The sequence below is a fragment of the Ips typographus genome, linkage group LG3, assembly GCF_016097725.1.
Source record: "Ips typographus isolate SLU linkage group LG3, UJ_Ityp_2.0, whole genome shotgun sequence".
In the NCBI taxonomy this organism is placed as follows: Eukaryota; Metazoa; Arthropoda; class Insecta; order Coleoptera; family Curculionidae; genus Ips; species Ips typographus.
In genome coordinates, this window is record NC_138424.1 from 512,885 (window position 1) to 529,905 (window position 17,021).

Here is a 17,021-nt window from a genome sequence, read left to right on the forward strand (position 1 = left end):
CCGACCATAGGACAACCGTGTAACGGACAGAGAAACGTAGGTAATTGCATGCGCGGGAGAAAGACAAAAAACGAAAAAAATATCAAGTAGGCCATATTTTCAGTGCGCTGTTGCCAAAATCCAATACCGTCGACAAAATTAATTTTCTTTGTTACTCTAATTGGTATTTTATAATTAAGTAAGTTTAGGTAAGTTTACTATTCAACAATAAAGTAGTGTGTTATGTTAGTGTACATTTGAGTAATCCCTGACACAACTCGCTTCAGAATAATCAAAGAACGAAATTAATTTTGTCGACGGTATTGGATTTTGGCAACAGCGCACTAAAAATATGGCCTACTTGATATTTTTTTTGTTTTCTGTCTTTGTCCCGCGCATGCAATTATCTACGTTTCTCTGTCCGTTACATGGTTTTCCTATGGTCGGTTTTGGATTTACCATACCTGTATTATAACGGATGTTCAATAATTGTTATGGTCGTAGTTGGCTGTGGTTCTCTCGTTCTAGCATGAACGTAGGGCCGTTGATAAGTTCGTATATGGTTTTGAAATGACAGCTGTCATATAATAATTGTTAAGATTACAAGGTTATCTAAGACATACGCTTTTTGTGACAATTGCCATCCATAGGCGACCTGACCTTAACAACTATTGAATATAGTTAGGTTAGGTTAAGCATAAAGTGACAACAGAACAAACTATTGCTCCGTTCTTTCTTTCAAGATAATCTCTTATCGTTCATTGGTCAATAGCTTTCTAAACGTCATACTGAATACCAAAAATTTGTCTGTCACATTTAGTTAATAAAATAACTAATTTCATCAGTGAAACAGTCAAATTTCATTAGCAATCTAGTCAATTTTGTTATTTGAAGTTTGAAATTTAATCTGTAAAGTAGACAATTTCATTCTTTTAGCAGTTGATTTCATAAGAAAATCGGTAAATTTTATCAATTACTGTCAATTTTGTTTAACAATTTCATCAATTTGACTATGAAATTTTATTATAAAGTTAATCAATTTCATCAGTTATCAGTCAAGTCAGTTTAGTGTATTAGTGAATATAATCATTTTGGCAGTTAAATTTCATTATAAAATACGTAAACTTTATCATTTGAACTGTCAAATTTCTAGTCAATTTTCTCATGTAAAGTTTGAAATTTAATCTGTAAAGTAGGCAATTTCATTCTTTTAGCAGTTGATTTCATAAGAAAATCGGTCAATTTTATTAGTTACACTACTCACTACACTAAGTCAATTTTGTTTAGTAAATTACAGAATTTCATCAATTTGTTTATCAAATTTGATTATTAAAATAATCAATTTCATCAGTTAACAGTCAAATTTGCGTTAATCTCAGCACAGTGGGTAAGTTTGTGATTGGAAAAAAAAGCATTTTACACAAAGAATTAAATATATTCCATGTGCTATGGTAATGTTATCATATTTCTGTGACTATTCCATGCAACTATCTAATAAATTGGAGCGTTCGTTGTGGTAACGGATATGTAGAATTTCGTTTGGTCGTTGGCCCCTATCCGAGCCCAAAAATTCAACCGAAACCCGGCCATTATAATACGGAGAGAGGAGGAAAGTATGGCCAACCTGACAAAAACCGAACGCGCCTCGCTACTTTTAATATCCTGAAGAAGTTGAGAACGCCCAAAGAAACGGAACTGCGCCTCGAACAATAAATCTCAAACTGTAAACCGATTGGACACGCCACCGTCCGGACCTAGATCGTTTTAATTAATTTCAAAAACAAAAATCGTGAACGCACTTTTTTCTCGACTTGTGATCGATTGTATTAACGTACAAGTAGAACGAAACTTTCAAACTACGAAAACGACCTTGTCAATTACTTATTAAATCCTTTAGGTTAGGTACTGACAGATGAAAAGTACGCCTACAAATCGAAACTATTTCTCGTTCTGTGTTAATTTGATTGAGTGGCGATTTAAAAGTGAAAAAAAAAAACAAATTACTCAAGGTAAAAGCGAACGGGTGAAAGGTTACGTTGGAACTGGGCTAATATTTTCGATAATAAAGAAAAATTTAACGATGGTCGTGTTACGAGACTTCATTAACTTGGACAAACAGCGAAAAGCGCGCAAATATTTGTCGGAAAGCAGTTTTCCCAGATCGGACCGACCCGAATCCAAATGGCATTACGGCAACGTTTTATTTTCAGTCCCGGTTGTTATTAGTTTGACATCGTTCCCGGCTATTTTTATGATGTTTGTCTAGTTTTTAGGGTTGGTCCTGAAAGTTTGTCGGAATTTTTATCCGTTGCAAAATGGCCAAACCGTCGCCGCAATTGCCGGTCAGTCGGTATCAACGCTGACCAATCGACCGTTTATGGTTCTTTGATGCTTTAGAGTAAAACGAGAAATATGATTTACTTTAATACGAATATCTACAGGGTGGTCCAGTTTTAAATGTCAATAATTCACCAATCCATAGCCAATTAAAAAATAAGTTGTGCTTTCTAAGTAATCGTTTTTTTTTGTCATAACTGTCAAACCGTTGGAGCAATTTTGATCAAATTTAGAACAAGCACTTATGAAATTAGTACTCATTATGAATGACGTTTGCCAAAATTCTCCAGTACCGTAGATACAGGAAGATGGTTTTCATGTTTTTGCCTTATCTTCTACGTCTCTAATTTTTCAAAAATTACAGTTTTTTAAAATTTCACTGTTCACGATGAAAAAGAAATTATCTCTTATAAAATTCTGATTTAAAACTTCGTTATTACGTTCAAAGAACGAAAACTAACTCAACCCAGAAAAGATAAAAATTGATTTCAGAAGCTTAAAAATTGTGTTTGTAACCAGTTTTCATGCAAATCGAGAGACTTTAATATTGAAAATTGATTTGTAGACATAAAAAACTACTTTTTCTAGAATTTTTGACTACAAATTCATACATTTAAACCTTAAAAATTGACTTAAGAAAAGGAAAAGTAACATCAGAAGCTTAAAATTTGCATTTGAAGTAAGTTTTCATAATTTTGAGACAAATTTCAATATTTTAGTCTTGAAAATAGTCTTAGATAGAGGACATTGACATAAGATTCATGAAACCTGATTTGAAAACTAACTTTTCTTGTTTTTTACTTTGCTTTTCATTTTCTCAGGATTCTGGACTATTATTAGTGCTTCAAAATTGCTTTCAGCTAGGAAAATCAAGTTTCAAGACTATCTTTACCAAGTTATTAACACAGCAAACTTAAAAAACACTTTTCACATTCTTCATAGACTTAAAATGGCATTCCAAGCTTTGTCACTATTAAATCGACTTCTAGACACCTCAGTGCTAAAAATTTGAGCTAAAAATTATTTCTTAAAAATCTAGATCTAGTTTTACGACCTATCTTTACGAATTTTTTGACTTATCGGGCCTAAAAGCCAGTTTGTACACTGTCCATAGTCTTGAAAATGTTATTTCAAGCTTCTTCACTATTAAATTGACTTCTACACTCATCATAGGTGCAATAAATTGTAGCATCTTTAAGAAATTCAGACTGTTTTTAGTGCTTTTTAAGACTGAAAAAAGTCAAGTTTGTTCAAGTCAAAAAGTAAAGTAATAAAAGTAAAAAATGTTGGTACCAAATGCTACGATATTAGTCCTGAAAACCAATTTTTAGAAATGAAATAGTCCGAAAATTTAATTTACTTCTAGACTTGTTCCGGTCCAGAAAATTGAGTTGTACACCAATTAAAGTCCTGAAAATAGACTTTTGGACTCTCTTTAGTCCTAGTAAAGTCAGTTATAGCTTTAAAAGTCAACTTTTAGATTATCTTTAGAAGTAAAAAACGGGTTTCATGCATAATACAATCTTTGTCTTGATTTCCGGACTGTTTTTACTTCTTGAAATCCAATTTCAGACACTCAACCAGGATGGCAGTCTGAGAAAACAAATCATAAGACTATTCCTAGTAGTAAATAGCAAGTTGTTAGACTATTCGGTACAAATTTGGACTCTCACAAGTCTTGAATGTTCAGTTTTACTCCATAAAACAATTTTTAAAATTGAAATTTGGAGGACTGTATGTTCCTTAGGAAACGTTTTTTGAGAAAAATGACATAATGCAAGTGTCAACTTATTTTTTGATTGGCTATCGAATGATGAATTATTGACACTTAAAACTGGACCACCCTGTATAGTCAAAAGATGTTTGTATTTTGAAAAGTCATGGCTATTTAGAGGTTATAAAAGTTTCATTTTTGGTTGATAATTAAATTTGCGTTAAGAGTGGTTATTAGTTTCTGTGGTTATTAGTGGTTAGAGTTTTTGCCAAAATTTGCCCTATATTTTAGCAGTGAGCAGAAATTTCCGGTGTTTTTGTCAATTTGAGATTCTAGGATGGGTCCCCCGGGATCTTGGCTGGGTTGTCTAACCCATAACCTACTTAAATTAGGCTATTTTTTACTCATTTTAAGGATTTTTTCGAATTTTTTTTGAGCTATCTTAAAATTTTTATATTTTGATTGGATCTGGATAAAAGGACGAATGAAGATCCACATTAAATGGAAAAGAGTTGTCCGACACCAATGGGCTTGGCTAAAATATAGTAAATTTAGCTAAAAACATGGACTTTTACGTCAGATCACATCACAGAAATTGCCCCCACAGAATCACTAATAATATTACATTTACAAGCAATACAGGGTGGTCCACCAGGACCAGTAAGGAGCATAATTCTGAAAATTTGGTGGTATTCCAAAGTCAACGGGGGCAGTTCATCTAAAAAAAAAAAAAAAAAAAAAAAAACAAGATTCTGCTAATGATATCAAGTATGTTTCATATATGATAACCTATATCTGTCCGCAACGGTTTTCCAGATATTGACGTATGAAAAATGACATTTTCAAATTTTGGAGTGTTATGGCTCCTAAGCACAGGGAGTGAGAGCAAAATGGCTTGCATGTTCCTATCTTAACTTTTTCTGGTCACACTGCACAGTTTGACAGGTGTCAATTTTTTAACTCTTATACATTTTTGACATCTGTCCACATTTTCACCTGTGACATATCCTGGTGGACCACCCTGTATAATAGGCTGCTAAAGTTAAAAATATTGCCAATAATCCGTTTTTCGGCTTAAACCAAAAATTTGCATTTTCCTTGTAGATTTTACGTTTGCCGAGTGTTATTCATTGTTTTTACTCTTGCAAAAATGGCAATATTGCAGTTTGTTATAACAAAAATCGATATAAATGCTATGTGCATGTTTCTAGCTGAATTTACTATAGTTTTTGATATGCTAGCCAAGCTCATTGGTGTCGGGATGGTAATTCCTCCGCCCTTTGTCCCCAAAAACAAAATTATTAAGTTATCTTAAACAATTCTCGAAAAAACGCGTAAAAATTGGTCTAAAATGGACCAATTTAAGTAAGTTATGAGTTAGGCAACCCTACCAAAATTTTGGGTTAGTTTCTTTTAAGGTCTCCTGGTTCCTGACCCTCCTAGAACCTCACATTGACCAAAACACCGAAAATCTCCTTGCTAAAATTTAGGGCAAAAACTTGCCATTTTGCGATTTTCCTGAGTTTATTCCAATTTTCCGAGAACTTCCAATGGCCGCTTTCCATTATTTGGAACCCAAATTTTGTTACATAGTGATTATGTGTCTATAGTATCCAAGTTTTCCTCCAGCGAATGGAAAGGTGCATAAAAATTAGGAATAGTTTTCAGAAAGATTGTACTTGCAATTACACTTATTTTCACTCAATTTGTGTCACTATAACCTCGTATTTCATATATCCATAACTAAAAATCTAAGGAAAAAGTGGAGCACTAAACCAAGAATACCAATTTGTTGACAAAGAAACCAAGTAATTGGGTTTATAATGGGTTAGAAAACGAGTAACTTTCCGGTAAAATTGCTTAAAACAACGTTAGGTACATACATACTGGTACCAACTTAACTCAGACTAAAAGAAAAAAACAACAAAATAACGTTGGTAACGCGAAAACAGTCGGGCAAGTTGGCAAAAGAGGACGGTATGTCTCGTTTATAAGACGAGATAACATCTCGTCAGTCGTTTCGGGACCATCTCTTGCATACTTTTTAATGGTTTCCAGTTTTTTTTTTACTGTAGCTTCATTTTTATGAGCGGCAGGTATTCCGCAGTTTTATTTTTATCGCGTGTGCTCCTTTTGATAGCCTGTTAGGCCCGTTGTCTACCTGATTTTATGTAAAAAAGTCGTTCGTTGTTGCCAGTTTGTTTTGTCCGCAAATCTGAATCGATACCGTTCTATTTGTGTTTATCAAAATACATAAATTGCTCTTCAAAAAAAGTGGGACAGCAAACTTTTTAATTTTTTTTTTCTTTAGTCAAAGACCAAACATTTTGCTCTCCCATTATTTTTAGCGACCAGTTTATATCAAATTCATACTTACTGGGTGGAGTTTGGTAGAGTTGCGTTAAAAGCTTTGGCGGGATGGCAACCTGTAACAAAAAATTTGAGGTTAGTTCCGTAACGTAGTTATTTCATCACTGCAGTGATGAAAAATGAACATTATCCACCAACATAGGATTATGGAATAAATGACAACATTAATCCCGATTGCGCATTAATTAATAATGATTATTAAACAGTTTCTCGCAACTAACAATTTATTAACGGTTTAACATTTATTATTGCAAAATGACTAACGATCTGTGTTCTCTACTAACAATAGGAAAATTTCAAGGATTGTTCTATAATATAAGGTTAGGTTAGTCAAACACTTGAGGTGATATATTGGTTAGATACCATATTAATCAAAACGGTCGTTTGTTGAAAGGTTTAGTACCGCCTTTCTTTAAATAATTACACAATTCTATTTGTTTTTGTGTTTGACAGTTTTGCCTTAACGTTGTCATGTTGTGCAGTAAAAGCGTAAACCACACCACTGTCCTAGGTTTGTGATTGGTCAAAAAAAAGCAGCTTTCAGCTTGCTGCTTTTTTTGACCAATCACAAACTACTACCCACTGACATGTGTCTTTAATATAATAAATTATCGAAAAAATCCGAATTGTGCCAACATAGGACAATAACAGTTCCTCAAAATAGAATTCCAAGGTATTGTTTGCGAGACAATTTTGTTACGGAGGGCTTTAATTACTTCCTTACAATAATTAAGCGCTCGTAGCGATAAATTCAAGCCATTCTCCGAGTGATCTAGTAGGAAATTCGTTATTCCCGGAGACGACGTACAAAGAAAGACAAAATTTCAGCAGAAACGGCAAATATTCAGCGAACCGAGTCTGTTGCCCTTAACCAGTATAAACAAAGACCGAAAATTTACACAAAAACCCCCACGACGTTTAAATATTTAATTAGTCGGGACGCAAAAATGATTTTTTTTTCTGGTTCAACAACTCAATATTTGCTCAAAAATGGTTGACTTTCCAACATGTCAGCTAAGTAATTTTGCTAATCAGTCAATGTTGATTTTTCTGTCGGGAATTGTCTTATTAATATTGTTTTCCTGTTGAGAACCGGAAAATGTTTGATGAATTGAACTGTTTTTTAGGCAACATTTGTTTTGACATCCGTCAAACAAACAACGACGTTGTCGTCTTAATTTAGGTTAGGTTGATGTTAAGTTCAGAACTAGAGTATGTCTGTACTGTCTCAATGACGTTTGATAGTAAAGGATGCACATACACTAGCTACTAAAGGAAAAGGGCATAAAGTAACGTGTCAGAGCACACAGCAACGTTGCCAAAAACATCAAAATTAATTAGCATTCCTCGTACTGTCTGTTATTTTATGTTGCTTGTTCTCCATTTCGTGCAATTGAAACCTGTTCATTTCAAACTGTGGAGCAACTCCTAGTTACAACGGACGCAATGTTGCAAGCTCTTCATTTTGTACATTTAGTGGACATCCAATAACACAACGAATTTTTTTGCAACTTTTTGCAAAAATCACATTTTTTCAATTTTTGAATGATTGTAACTTTTTTATTTGAACTCTTATAGATTTCGCAAATCCGGCATTAGAAAGAGGATAAAAAATACTACAAAATGAGCCAAAACTGGCCTCTCTAGCTCTTCGTGTTACCGAGATATTAAATTTCAAAAAGTAGTAAAAAAAGACACCAAATACCCCCCCATTCTTTCAATTTTTTGGAAAAATGAAAAATTTTAAAGGGCTTTTTTTATACTTATTGGACATCCAATAACACAACGAATTTTTTACTAGTCTTTTGAACTCGGCTTAATTAAAGCATAATGCATTCTAATAAAGCAATTTCGATACAATAATTTATTTAATTAACATGGTAATATCGAACGTAGTATACGTGTAACATACAATATAACAAAGTGTGCGCTTGTTACGAGGTCAAAAACGGACCTGGTGTTTTATTATTAAATTTTTGCATAATACCATTATAAATAATTATTTTTCTGCCCGATCTAATAGAAACTTTAACCGCAAACGAAATTTTGTATAGAGTTTGTGATAATTTTAAATAAATAAATAATTATCGTGGATAAAACAAGGGAAATAATTTAGCTGCACCAACTGGAAATATTAAAAGCTTTGTTGGAAAATTACTTTTTTTAAAACAATAATTATAGTGTGGAGGGATTGAATTTGCGTCCACATGTGCAGTGCGTAGCTTCCTCAGATTTACGAAAATGTTACAGAATGAGTTAAAATGGGATAGACACTGTAAAAACTAAAAACTGAAATACGGCATGTCCCGTCCAGTGATGTTGCGCTATAGTTCATTGATCTGAATCAGTGGTAGCGTTGTGAACTTAACCTCCCTTTCAGGCTAAATGTCATTTTGCTAACAATTTGTTTTTTTCTCCAGTGACAAACCATAAAAGTGTTATTTTTGGGTTTGGTGAGCGTACAGAACGAGTTTACAGGAATCTGAAGCGCCTGTTAAGGAAATATGTCACGAAAATTTGACTTAAAACGTGCGGAGTATTAACTTCATGTCAGTAGGTAGGTAGTTCAATCAGTTTTTCCATTTTTTTTTTTAAATCTGTAGGGTGATTTGTCGGAATGGCTAAACAAAGGCACACTTTTAAATATTTAAACAACTATATTTATTATAAAAATTGTCAAAGAACCATAACGTGACTCGTACTAAAATTTGATCTAACCTAACCTCACTTGTCACACCCGTCACTTGACAATGGCGCGAATTGAATTGATTGATTGAATTTTAGTAAATAGATTACTACAAATCTTATAACTAATTGTATTTTACTGTAAATATCGATTTTTTTTCACTCTAATATCATAAAACTGAATACTACTCCATTTAGTAAACATCTTAGTTACGTAGTATCGTTTCTCTACAATTCTTGTAATCTCACAGTTTGAGAATAGAAAAATCATTTTTCACTCCTTTTAAACACTCCTTCGTCTCTCTCTTTCTCTCTATTACGTATTTATAAAGCTTGAAAGGTTATTAGAACGGTCTCGACTTCAATTAATACATCTCCTTTTAAGTTTGATATTGTAAATAAGCGCGCTCAACTAGGAATATCCTGCAATTAAGTAGCGCCTAAGTGGAGTTCCTATATGGTCAATACAAGAAGGTTAAATTAACTAAAATACTTAAATCTTAAGGTGATATTTTCATGTTTTAAAAATCACTCTTTGTAGTTTGTGATTGGTCAAAAAAGTAACAAGCTGAAAGCTGATTACTTTTGTACTGAGAGATTTATGCAATTACATGTGGACTTCCAGATTATTGTAAAAGTTTTAGTTTAGGTTATGTTGATTTTGGTGTGTCAAGGTGCATTTTACTTTCGAAATCAAAATTGTACATAGACAGAGCTAAAACATGCTTTCTTGAAGATCCTGTAATTTAAATTAACCTCAAACACACAAGTCTGTCAATTCTTCCTTTTTTCGTGCTGCGGGCACCAGCTACCGCGCACTGTTGTCACGTCACACGCATAATACCCCAATGTTGCCGTTACACCTTGACACATTGTAATAGGTCTGTTAGCAGAGAGAATTTCCAACTAGTAACCAGAGAAATGATACATTGGCCACAAGTCAGAAAACGTCGTGGTAATTCTTGAACGTAGGGAGTAGAATTACCGATAGAATGTGACAGGACTGGTTGACAAAAGCAGGTTTCTGTCAAATTATGTGTTCCGTTCTCTTGATAACTCCCTTCCCTCGATTCAAGAATCTAGGGCCAGGTTTGTTTGCTCTGCCTTCCATTTAGAGATATTTTCTACGTTTATTGCTTGTTAGATTAGAATTGTAAAAAAGCAACGATTAAATTGAAGCTCCATGGAACAATATGACAGTTGACAACAAATCATTCAGATTTGACATGAACACTGTCCAGTTACTTAAGTATGCGTGGTTGCATAACTAATGTATCACTGAAACTTGTTTTTGGTAACTTTCGGTAAAAAAAAAGTTGATCTATCTTAAAAGGTAAAGTTATCAGGCAAGGGTCTGGCTGATAACGATCGGGGGGGCCGTAATTATGGCGAATCGGCAAGCGAAAAAATTCCTGCTCGGATTTCTTTTGTCGAAAGTCGAAGGCAATAATTTGAAATGTCGTATAAAGAGGAGTGCGGAATGAGTCTTAATAAATCATTTTTAAAAGGCGAGGGATTCACTATCAAGATCTTGCTCGATCATCGTCACGGCTACTCGCGGCCAGTTATTCGTTTTGTTTTCAAAGATGAAGGGGTACCCCCGTGACTCGACCCCCCCCACCATCTTAATAACCCGTTACGCGGGCAAATTTTTTGGGCGGTAAAGTCGCCGTTGCTCGTAATTGCTTTTTTACCGCCCTGGAACTTTATGGGCCTTCGTTGACATTTCGACCATAAAAATAATTTATTCGTTCCCCCCCACCTGCTTTGCACCCAGTTACTGTTTGCTTTACCGCACAGAACAGCTTACTTAACCTCGTTTTTTTTTTATGGTTTGCTATATTGCCCACAAATCGAGGGGTGCCTGGACAGGCCACAGTAAAACAAAATGTTTTGCACAAACGAAAAATTAAAACTGTTCAAAAGTTTAATTTATATGTTTATCATTTTGTACTTGTTAGTGCTGTCGTTAAAATAATAAGAAATGTTAATTCCAATTCAGTATCGTTTCAAGATTCAATCAAAATGACCGCTGAAACGTCATTCAGTTAATTCTAACATCACTATAGTAGTACAATTTAAAGGGCAAAATTGAGTAAAACCTACAAGAGGCCCATTTTGCAGTCGTTCATTTTACTTAACCTTATTCTCCCTTTGGCCGATACTGACAGAAAAAAGTCTTTTGATCTCGGTCGCATTTATTACGGCTAATAAAGTGCCTTAACGCAAGCGGATATCCTTCGAAAAGGGCTCAAATTACCCTGTGCCAGGCGTTTCCCCTCTCCACCCCTCCAACCAAACTATACCTGGCCCTAATGCCTTGTTGGAGCAAACTTAGCACAATGCCCGTACAAATATGATAGTCCCGCTTTGTGAGAGCTCTCATATTCATATTTTTCTTTTAAAATTTCGGATGCTTTAGGGGGTTTCGTAATGTATTGTCTGGCTTTCAGGCGAGGGTATTAGTTATTAGGTTTACGGCTGCTTGAAAACCCATTTTTTGTGTCCTTTGTGCGGCTCGATTTTGGTAAAGTGATTCCCGAAGTTTAATAGAGCGTAAGCTCTATAATTATACAATTATTTTAAATGAAAAAAACTTCTCCTAAAAATGGAATAACACACACTGTTCAGTTCAATGTGCCGCCCATCTCTAGTGTCTGTCAGTCGTGCGTTGTCAAGGAGTTATCAAAAATGACAGAACACAATAGAATTAAATAGGTTAGATGTTTACAATGTGAAAATAGGTTTTTGGAGCGAAAGCTGAATATAAATTGTGTTTTGATTTACAAGTAAAATTTATTTGCAAAAAGCTCCTCCAGCCAAAACACACACAGTTTAGTTACTAAATTAAATATCCCAACTAAGTAAGGATTTTAATTACAAAAGGTGAATGACATTTTCATCTTAACATCCCCTAGCACACCCTTATTTAGTTTTCTTGTCAGTTATCCACAAACAATCCGAGTAGAACCACCAGGAAAAAAAAAACGTAAACAACGTATTTCCTTTCTAACGACTGGAATTAATCGCTTTATTATAGGGCTCCGCTAAAAAGTACAAGTCTAGGCTGATTAAAAAGTCTTCTAAATCGTATTAAAAAAACAACGATGCTCATCGCCGGTGTCAAGAGATCAAACCAGGGGAATTCGGTGAGAAAAACCGACGAGGCCATTGTTCGGCGAATTTGCGACAAATTGGTTCCGTATGAGGTACTCCCCGATTTTATGGTCTTAAACAAAAATGACGGAAAAAAACGCAAGAAATCCATTAAGCAGGCGACTTCCCTGCCATTTCGCCCCCTTTTTGTCGACGGTAAATTCAATTTTCTCCGGGGGCGCTTTTTTGAACCAGCGGCGGCACGAGTGTACTCGTGTCACCAAAAAATTTAAACAAATTATATTGTTCAGTAATTACAAAGCCAACTAACAAAAAAAAAAGTGCACAGTGGGTTGTTTGTGATTGGTCAAAATCAAAACAGCCAATTGACGTTCAGAAAGGAAGAAACTATTCTACATAACCACACCCTACACTGTTAGGTTTGAAAGTTATTATTATTGCAACGATGTATGTATGTTATACAATAACCCTTTTTAACAGTCATATTTATATGGCAACAAGAGTATAATAATAAATAACGCGTTTTCTTTGAATGTAGCACTCCCCGGTGCAACCAAAAAATGAATATAAAGTAGGGTTAAGTTGGTGTGATTTGCCTACTTTCTTGAATCGAAGAAGTGTCAAATGTGTGGTGATGTCAAACCACTCCAATTTATGGCGTTTTCGATTGGCATGTTTAGTGCAAAACCAGTGTATTGCCATACTGTTTTAATGACATTTGATAGAGCAGGATACAGATACATTAATTATGCACTAAACTTGCCAATCGTATACGCCATTAGTTTTCGTTTCGAGTTTAAATCAAAATGGCCGTTTAACGTCAACTAGGGACGTGAAAGTATTCATTTGTACCAAAATAGCAGTCAGATAGCCCTGTTCAAACAATAAACTAATAATCAAACTGAAATTATTTTATGATGTTTTAAACATTTTTAAACAGAATTTTAATGCACTTATAATGTGGCTTTGGAATTAAACATGTTCATATTAATAACCGCTTATTGACATTTGACTCCTGACACTGTTCAACTCTGTCAAACTGTCAAAGTTCAAATTGTGTTTAAAAATCCTTAAAACAGTCACTTGTCCGTAAATAACACAGTTTTGATTTATCACAGACGTCAAATTTTATCTGTCAAAATACAAATCGAAAAAATTCGCTTAAAAAATAGTTAAAACGGTCACGTGACCCTAATGAATACAGTTGATAGAAATTGAGTTTAAAAATGATTAAAACACATTTTAAACGCGAAAATGTTGCGGAACGTCAAACAAAAAACAGTCAGGTGACTCCTGGGGTGGCCCTGAAAAAATTGAATTTCAAACTGTCAAATGTCAACAGGATAAAAAAATAGTCAAATAGTTAAAACAGTTAGGTGACCCTAAAAAATTCAGTTTTGAACGAAAATTGTCTGGAACGTCAAATTCTCGGTCGAATTGCGGTCAAAGTACAAATTGAAAAAAAAATGACAGCACGACAACATGACAGCAGTCACGTGACCCCAAATAATGCAGTTTTGAAACTGTCAAAATTCAAATTAAATTAGTCACGTGACCCTGAAAAAGAAATTGAATTAGCTGTTAACAAATGATATCATTTCACGGTCCCATTCTTATCTGTAATATATAGTCATTTATTACAGTTGAGTTTGACAGTTCAGTCACGTGACTGACCTGCTTATAACTAATGTAATGACACGTGTTGCTTTGGCCACTTTTTGGTAAACTTTGTTAGAAAGTAGGAAAAAAACGACTAAAAAAATACTCAAACAACGTAAAAATCAAAAGAAAATGTGCAAATTTGTAGCAATTTACAAACTGTAATTTGTATTTTTTTTTTGTCCGCGTGTGGTAAAGTGCCTTTTCCCGCACTAATCTGAGTGTGAGGGAATGAACTTTTCCTCACCGAGTTGTTACGCAAATAACTATGGTTTTGTGTATATTACAGTTGCAGTAGTTTAGACAAACTTTCTTATTCAATTTACTTTAAAGTACTCACTTACTGTCCACTTATTTGGAAAAACACTCGATAATTTTCCGCATTCAAATACCAACTAATTATTTAAATACCCTGCCTAATTTTCACTAATACCGGGCCATTACGTTTGGATAATTACAGGGCCGGCTAAGCTTTTTTCGGTTCACCGAAATCGTTTTTTTCATTTTTAATATCTAAGTAGTATTTAATGTGTGGTTCGGCTAGTGTGTTATTTGTCTGGGTCCGACAAGCACGACCATCGACCGGGAAACCGCATACTTTGAGAACCATCATTGATCGAAAAAAAAATGGGTTGGGTACTAACTGACATGGGCAGGGTTGGGTGAAAATTGTTTTTTTCTAAAAAAAACAAAAAACTTGTTTTTTAACCAAAAAAACATGTTTTTTGTTTTAAAACAGTCTTTTCTTGCGTGTGAAATAAAACATTGTTTTAAAATCAAAAAAGTGTTTTAAAACAATATTTATCTTGCTATCTAATACAGTATACAGGCAACCTTGACCATGTTTCAACATCTAAATAAAAATGTTAAATAATGTACGTAAAAGTTTTCATAGTTTTTAGCTTGGGAACGTGGGCACTACCTTACTAGTATAGTATACTACTAGTAATGCTGAAGATTAGCTTTTATGTTTTTTTTTCAGGTCTTGACTTTTAACTTTTATAACTTATTACCCATGTGACATGTTAAGTTCAGATTTTTTTACAGTTTACACTTTACAGGTGTTATACCTCTGTTCCTATGTAGTTAACTATATTTTCAATAAAGTTTTGTAGAGCTGGTAGCTGCCTAGTGCATAAATATTCCTTTTAAAAAAGTAGCATTAAAATGTATGTTTCAAATGGATTTTTTTTTTTAGTTTTGGTTCTTTCATACTGAAAAAAATTTAAAAAAAAACAAGAAAAACTCTAATTTAAAAATTACAATACAGCAAACCACAGGCTCAAAGAATTGAAAACACTAAATAAATTAAATATAGGCACATAATAATCAGCTTTTAATTAGTTGAAAAAAAAACAGTGTTTTAAACATAAGTTTTAAAACACTGATTTAAACACCACCTGTTTTATTTGCAGTGTTTTAAACGTGTTTTAAACAACTGTGTTAAAACAGTTGTTTTAAAACAACCCAACCCTGGACATGGGTGGTGTTCACGGTTCACCTACCACCTGGTGCTCATTCCACCCTTTAAGAGTTTGTTTGCTTTGTTCCATAATCGAATTATCATTCAATTGTTGTTTTTGAGTGGGTTTTCAAGTTATTTGAGACACCTCAGTTCAAAACTTGTAATTACTGGAGTAACGTGAGTTTAATAACTCCAAGTCGGAAATCCTGAGCGAATTCGACCAATCACGTCTTGCTTCGCCCCGAATTCTGTCACCGGTCCTCCGGGGCTTATCTTAAGGTCTCCGGGCTTGATGAAGTTACTTCGGGATAGTTTCTCCCGGCAGTAAAGATTACCTCGGAAATTGTTCTTGTATCTAGTCCGCATAGAAAACTGTAACGCTATTAGTTCCACAAGAATTGCCTTGGTCCTCTTTCTTTTTTTCTTTCAGTGCGGAAAATTGATGGAAATATTATATGTTTTAGGAATATTTTACCAAATAGTGTGTTTAATGTTTTTCACTAAAATAGTGTTTTAAAAAACAGAAATAACGTATAATGTTACACAAGTACTCTTTGGGTATAAAAATAGACCAAAATAACTGAAATTTATTTCGATAACAAAAGAGTGAAGCAAAATGTTGAAAACATACAATAATCACAAGTGAGTGATTTCAACGGTTGATTAAGATAGAAACTTTTTTTGCGGTTGGTAACACACGCAAATCTAGTAAACTGACCAAAAGAAAATTGAATGCTGCATTGCTCCAAAAGGTCAAATTGTCGCTGTTCGACATTGCCAAATTGAAAACCGAACAAAATCACAAGGCCGCTTACTTAATTCCTTACAATTTCAAGATTGTTAGCAATCTAGCGGCATTTCAAAACTTTTCGTTCGCCCTTCTCGTCCAATTTAATATAGAGTCCAAGTTGTTTCGCTTTGATTAATTCCGTTTGCGGAATTCTATTCTCTTTCATGTTTTTGCTCTTTTCAAACTTTTAGGATAAGCCATCTTGTGTCCTTTTATTTTATTAGAGTGAAATTAAATCATCCCTCGTTAAATTTTGAAAGTTTCCTTGTCAGTTTGTGTACACTACTCGGTAAAACAGACAAAAACCCAAACTTATTGGGTAAAAGTAGTTTTTTCTGGTGGTAGATTGAGGATTTGAATTTCGTGCTCACATTTTGACCAATTAAGAAATTTTTCTATTGTTGTCCAATGGCGATGTTTCAATACTTGTATAGAGAGAGGCAACCGCATGATTTCTAAGTTGGTTCAGTGACTGTATAAGAATTATTACGACACTCGAGTTTGCGGTTTAACTTCAACGACGGAATGCCGCCGTCCGTTTACTTAATGATAAGCTACCGTAAATCGATTTTTAATCTACCCAAAATAGAAGAACTGAGAATTTGCCATAAAAGCAAGAAAACTGTTGTTAAGTCGGCTTTAATTCATAAACAAAAGATCCAAAGTTTGTAGATTTCTTTGCCTAAGAGTTACTAGATTACCAGAGAAAGTTTCTGGAGTAGGTAATTTCTGAAACTGATTGAAGAATTAACGATATGCTTGCCACAAGGCCGAAAAAACAATTATACATTTTCCCATATTTTGGTTCGACATTAGAAAAACATAGAATCACCTTACTCAGAAACTAAGTTGAGAATTTTCCTCCAAAAACCAAATGTTTCTAAGGTATCAATTACTGCAAATTT

The 17,021-nt window shown here is 34.1% G+C and overlaps 1 protein-coding gene across 2 annotated transcripts in view; it reads right to left on the reverse strand.

The window, feature by feature from the left end:
- The window catches only part of LOC145726846 (uncharacterized), a 73,179-nt gene that overhangs the window by 28,699 nt on the left and 27,459 nt on the right, over nt 1-17,021 (reverse strand). For both annotated transcript variants that reach the window (XM_081976107.1, XM_081976106.1), the window contains one exon: nt 6,408-6,456. Coding sequence is in view for 1 of the 2 variants with exons in the window: in XM_081976106.1 (XP_081832232.1) it covers nt 6,408-6,456 (49 nt within the window). In the remaining variant the exon portion in view is untranslated. The remainder of the gene's footprint in view (nt 1-6,407; nt 6,457-17,021) is intronic.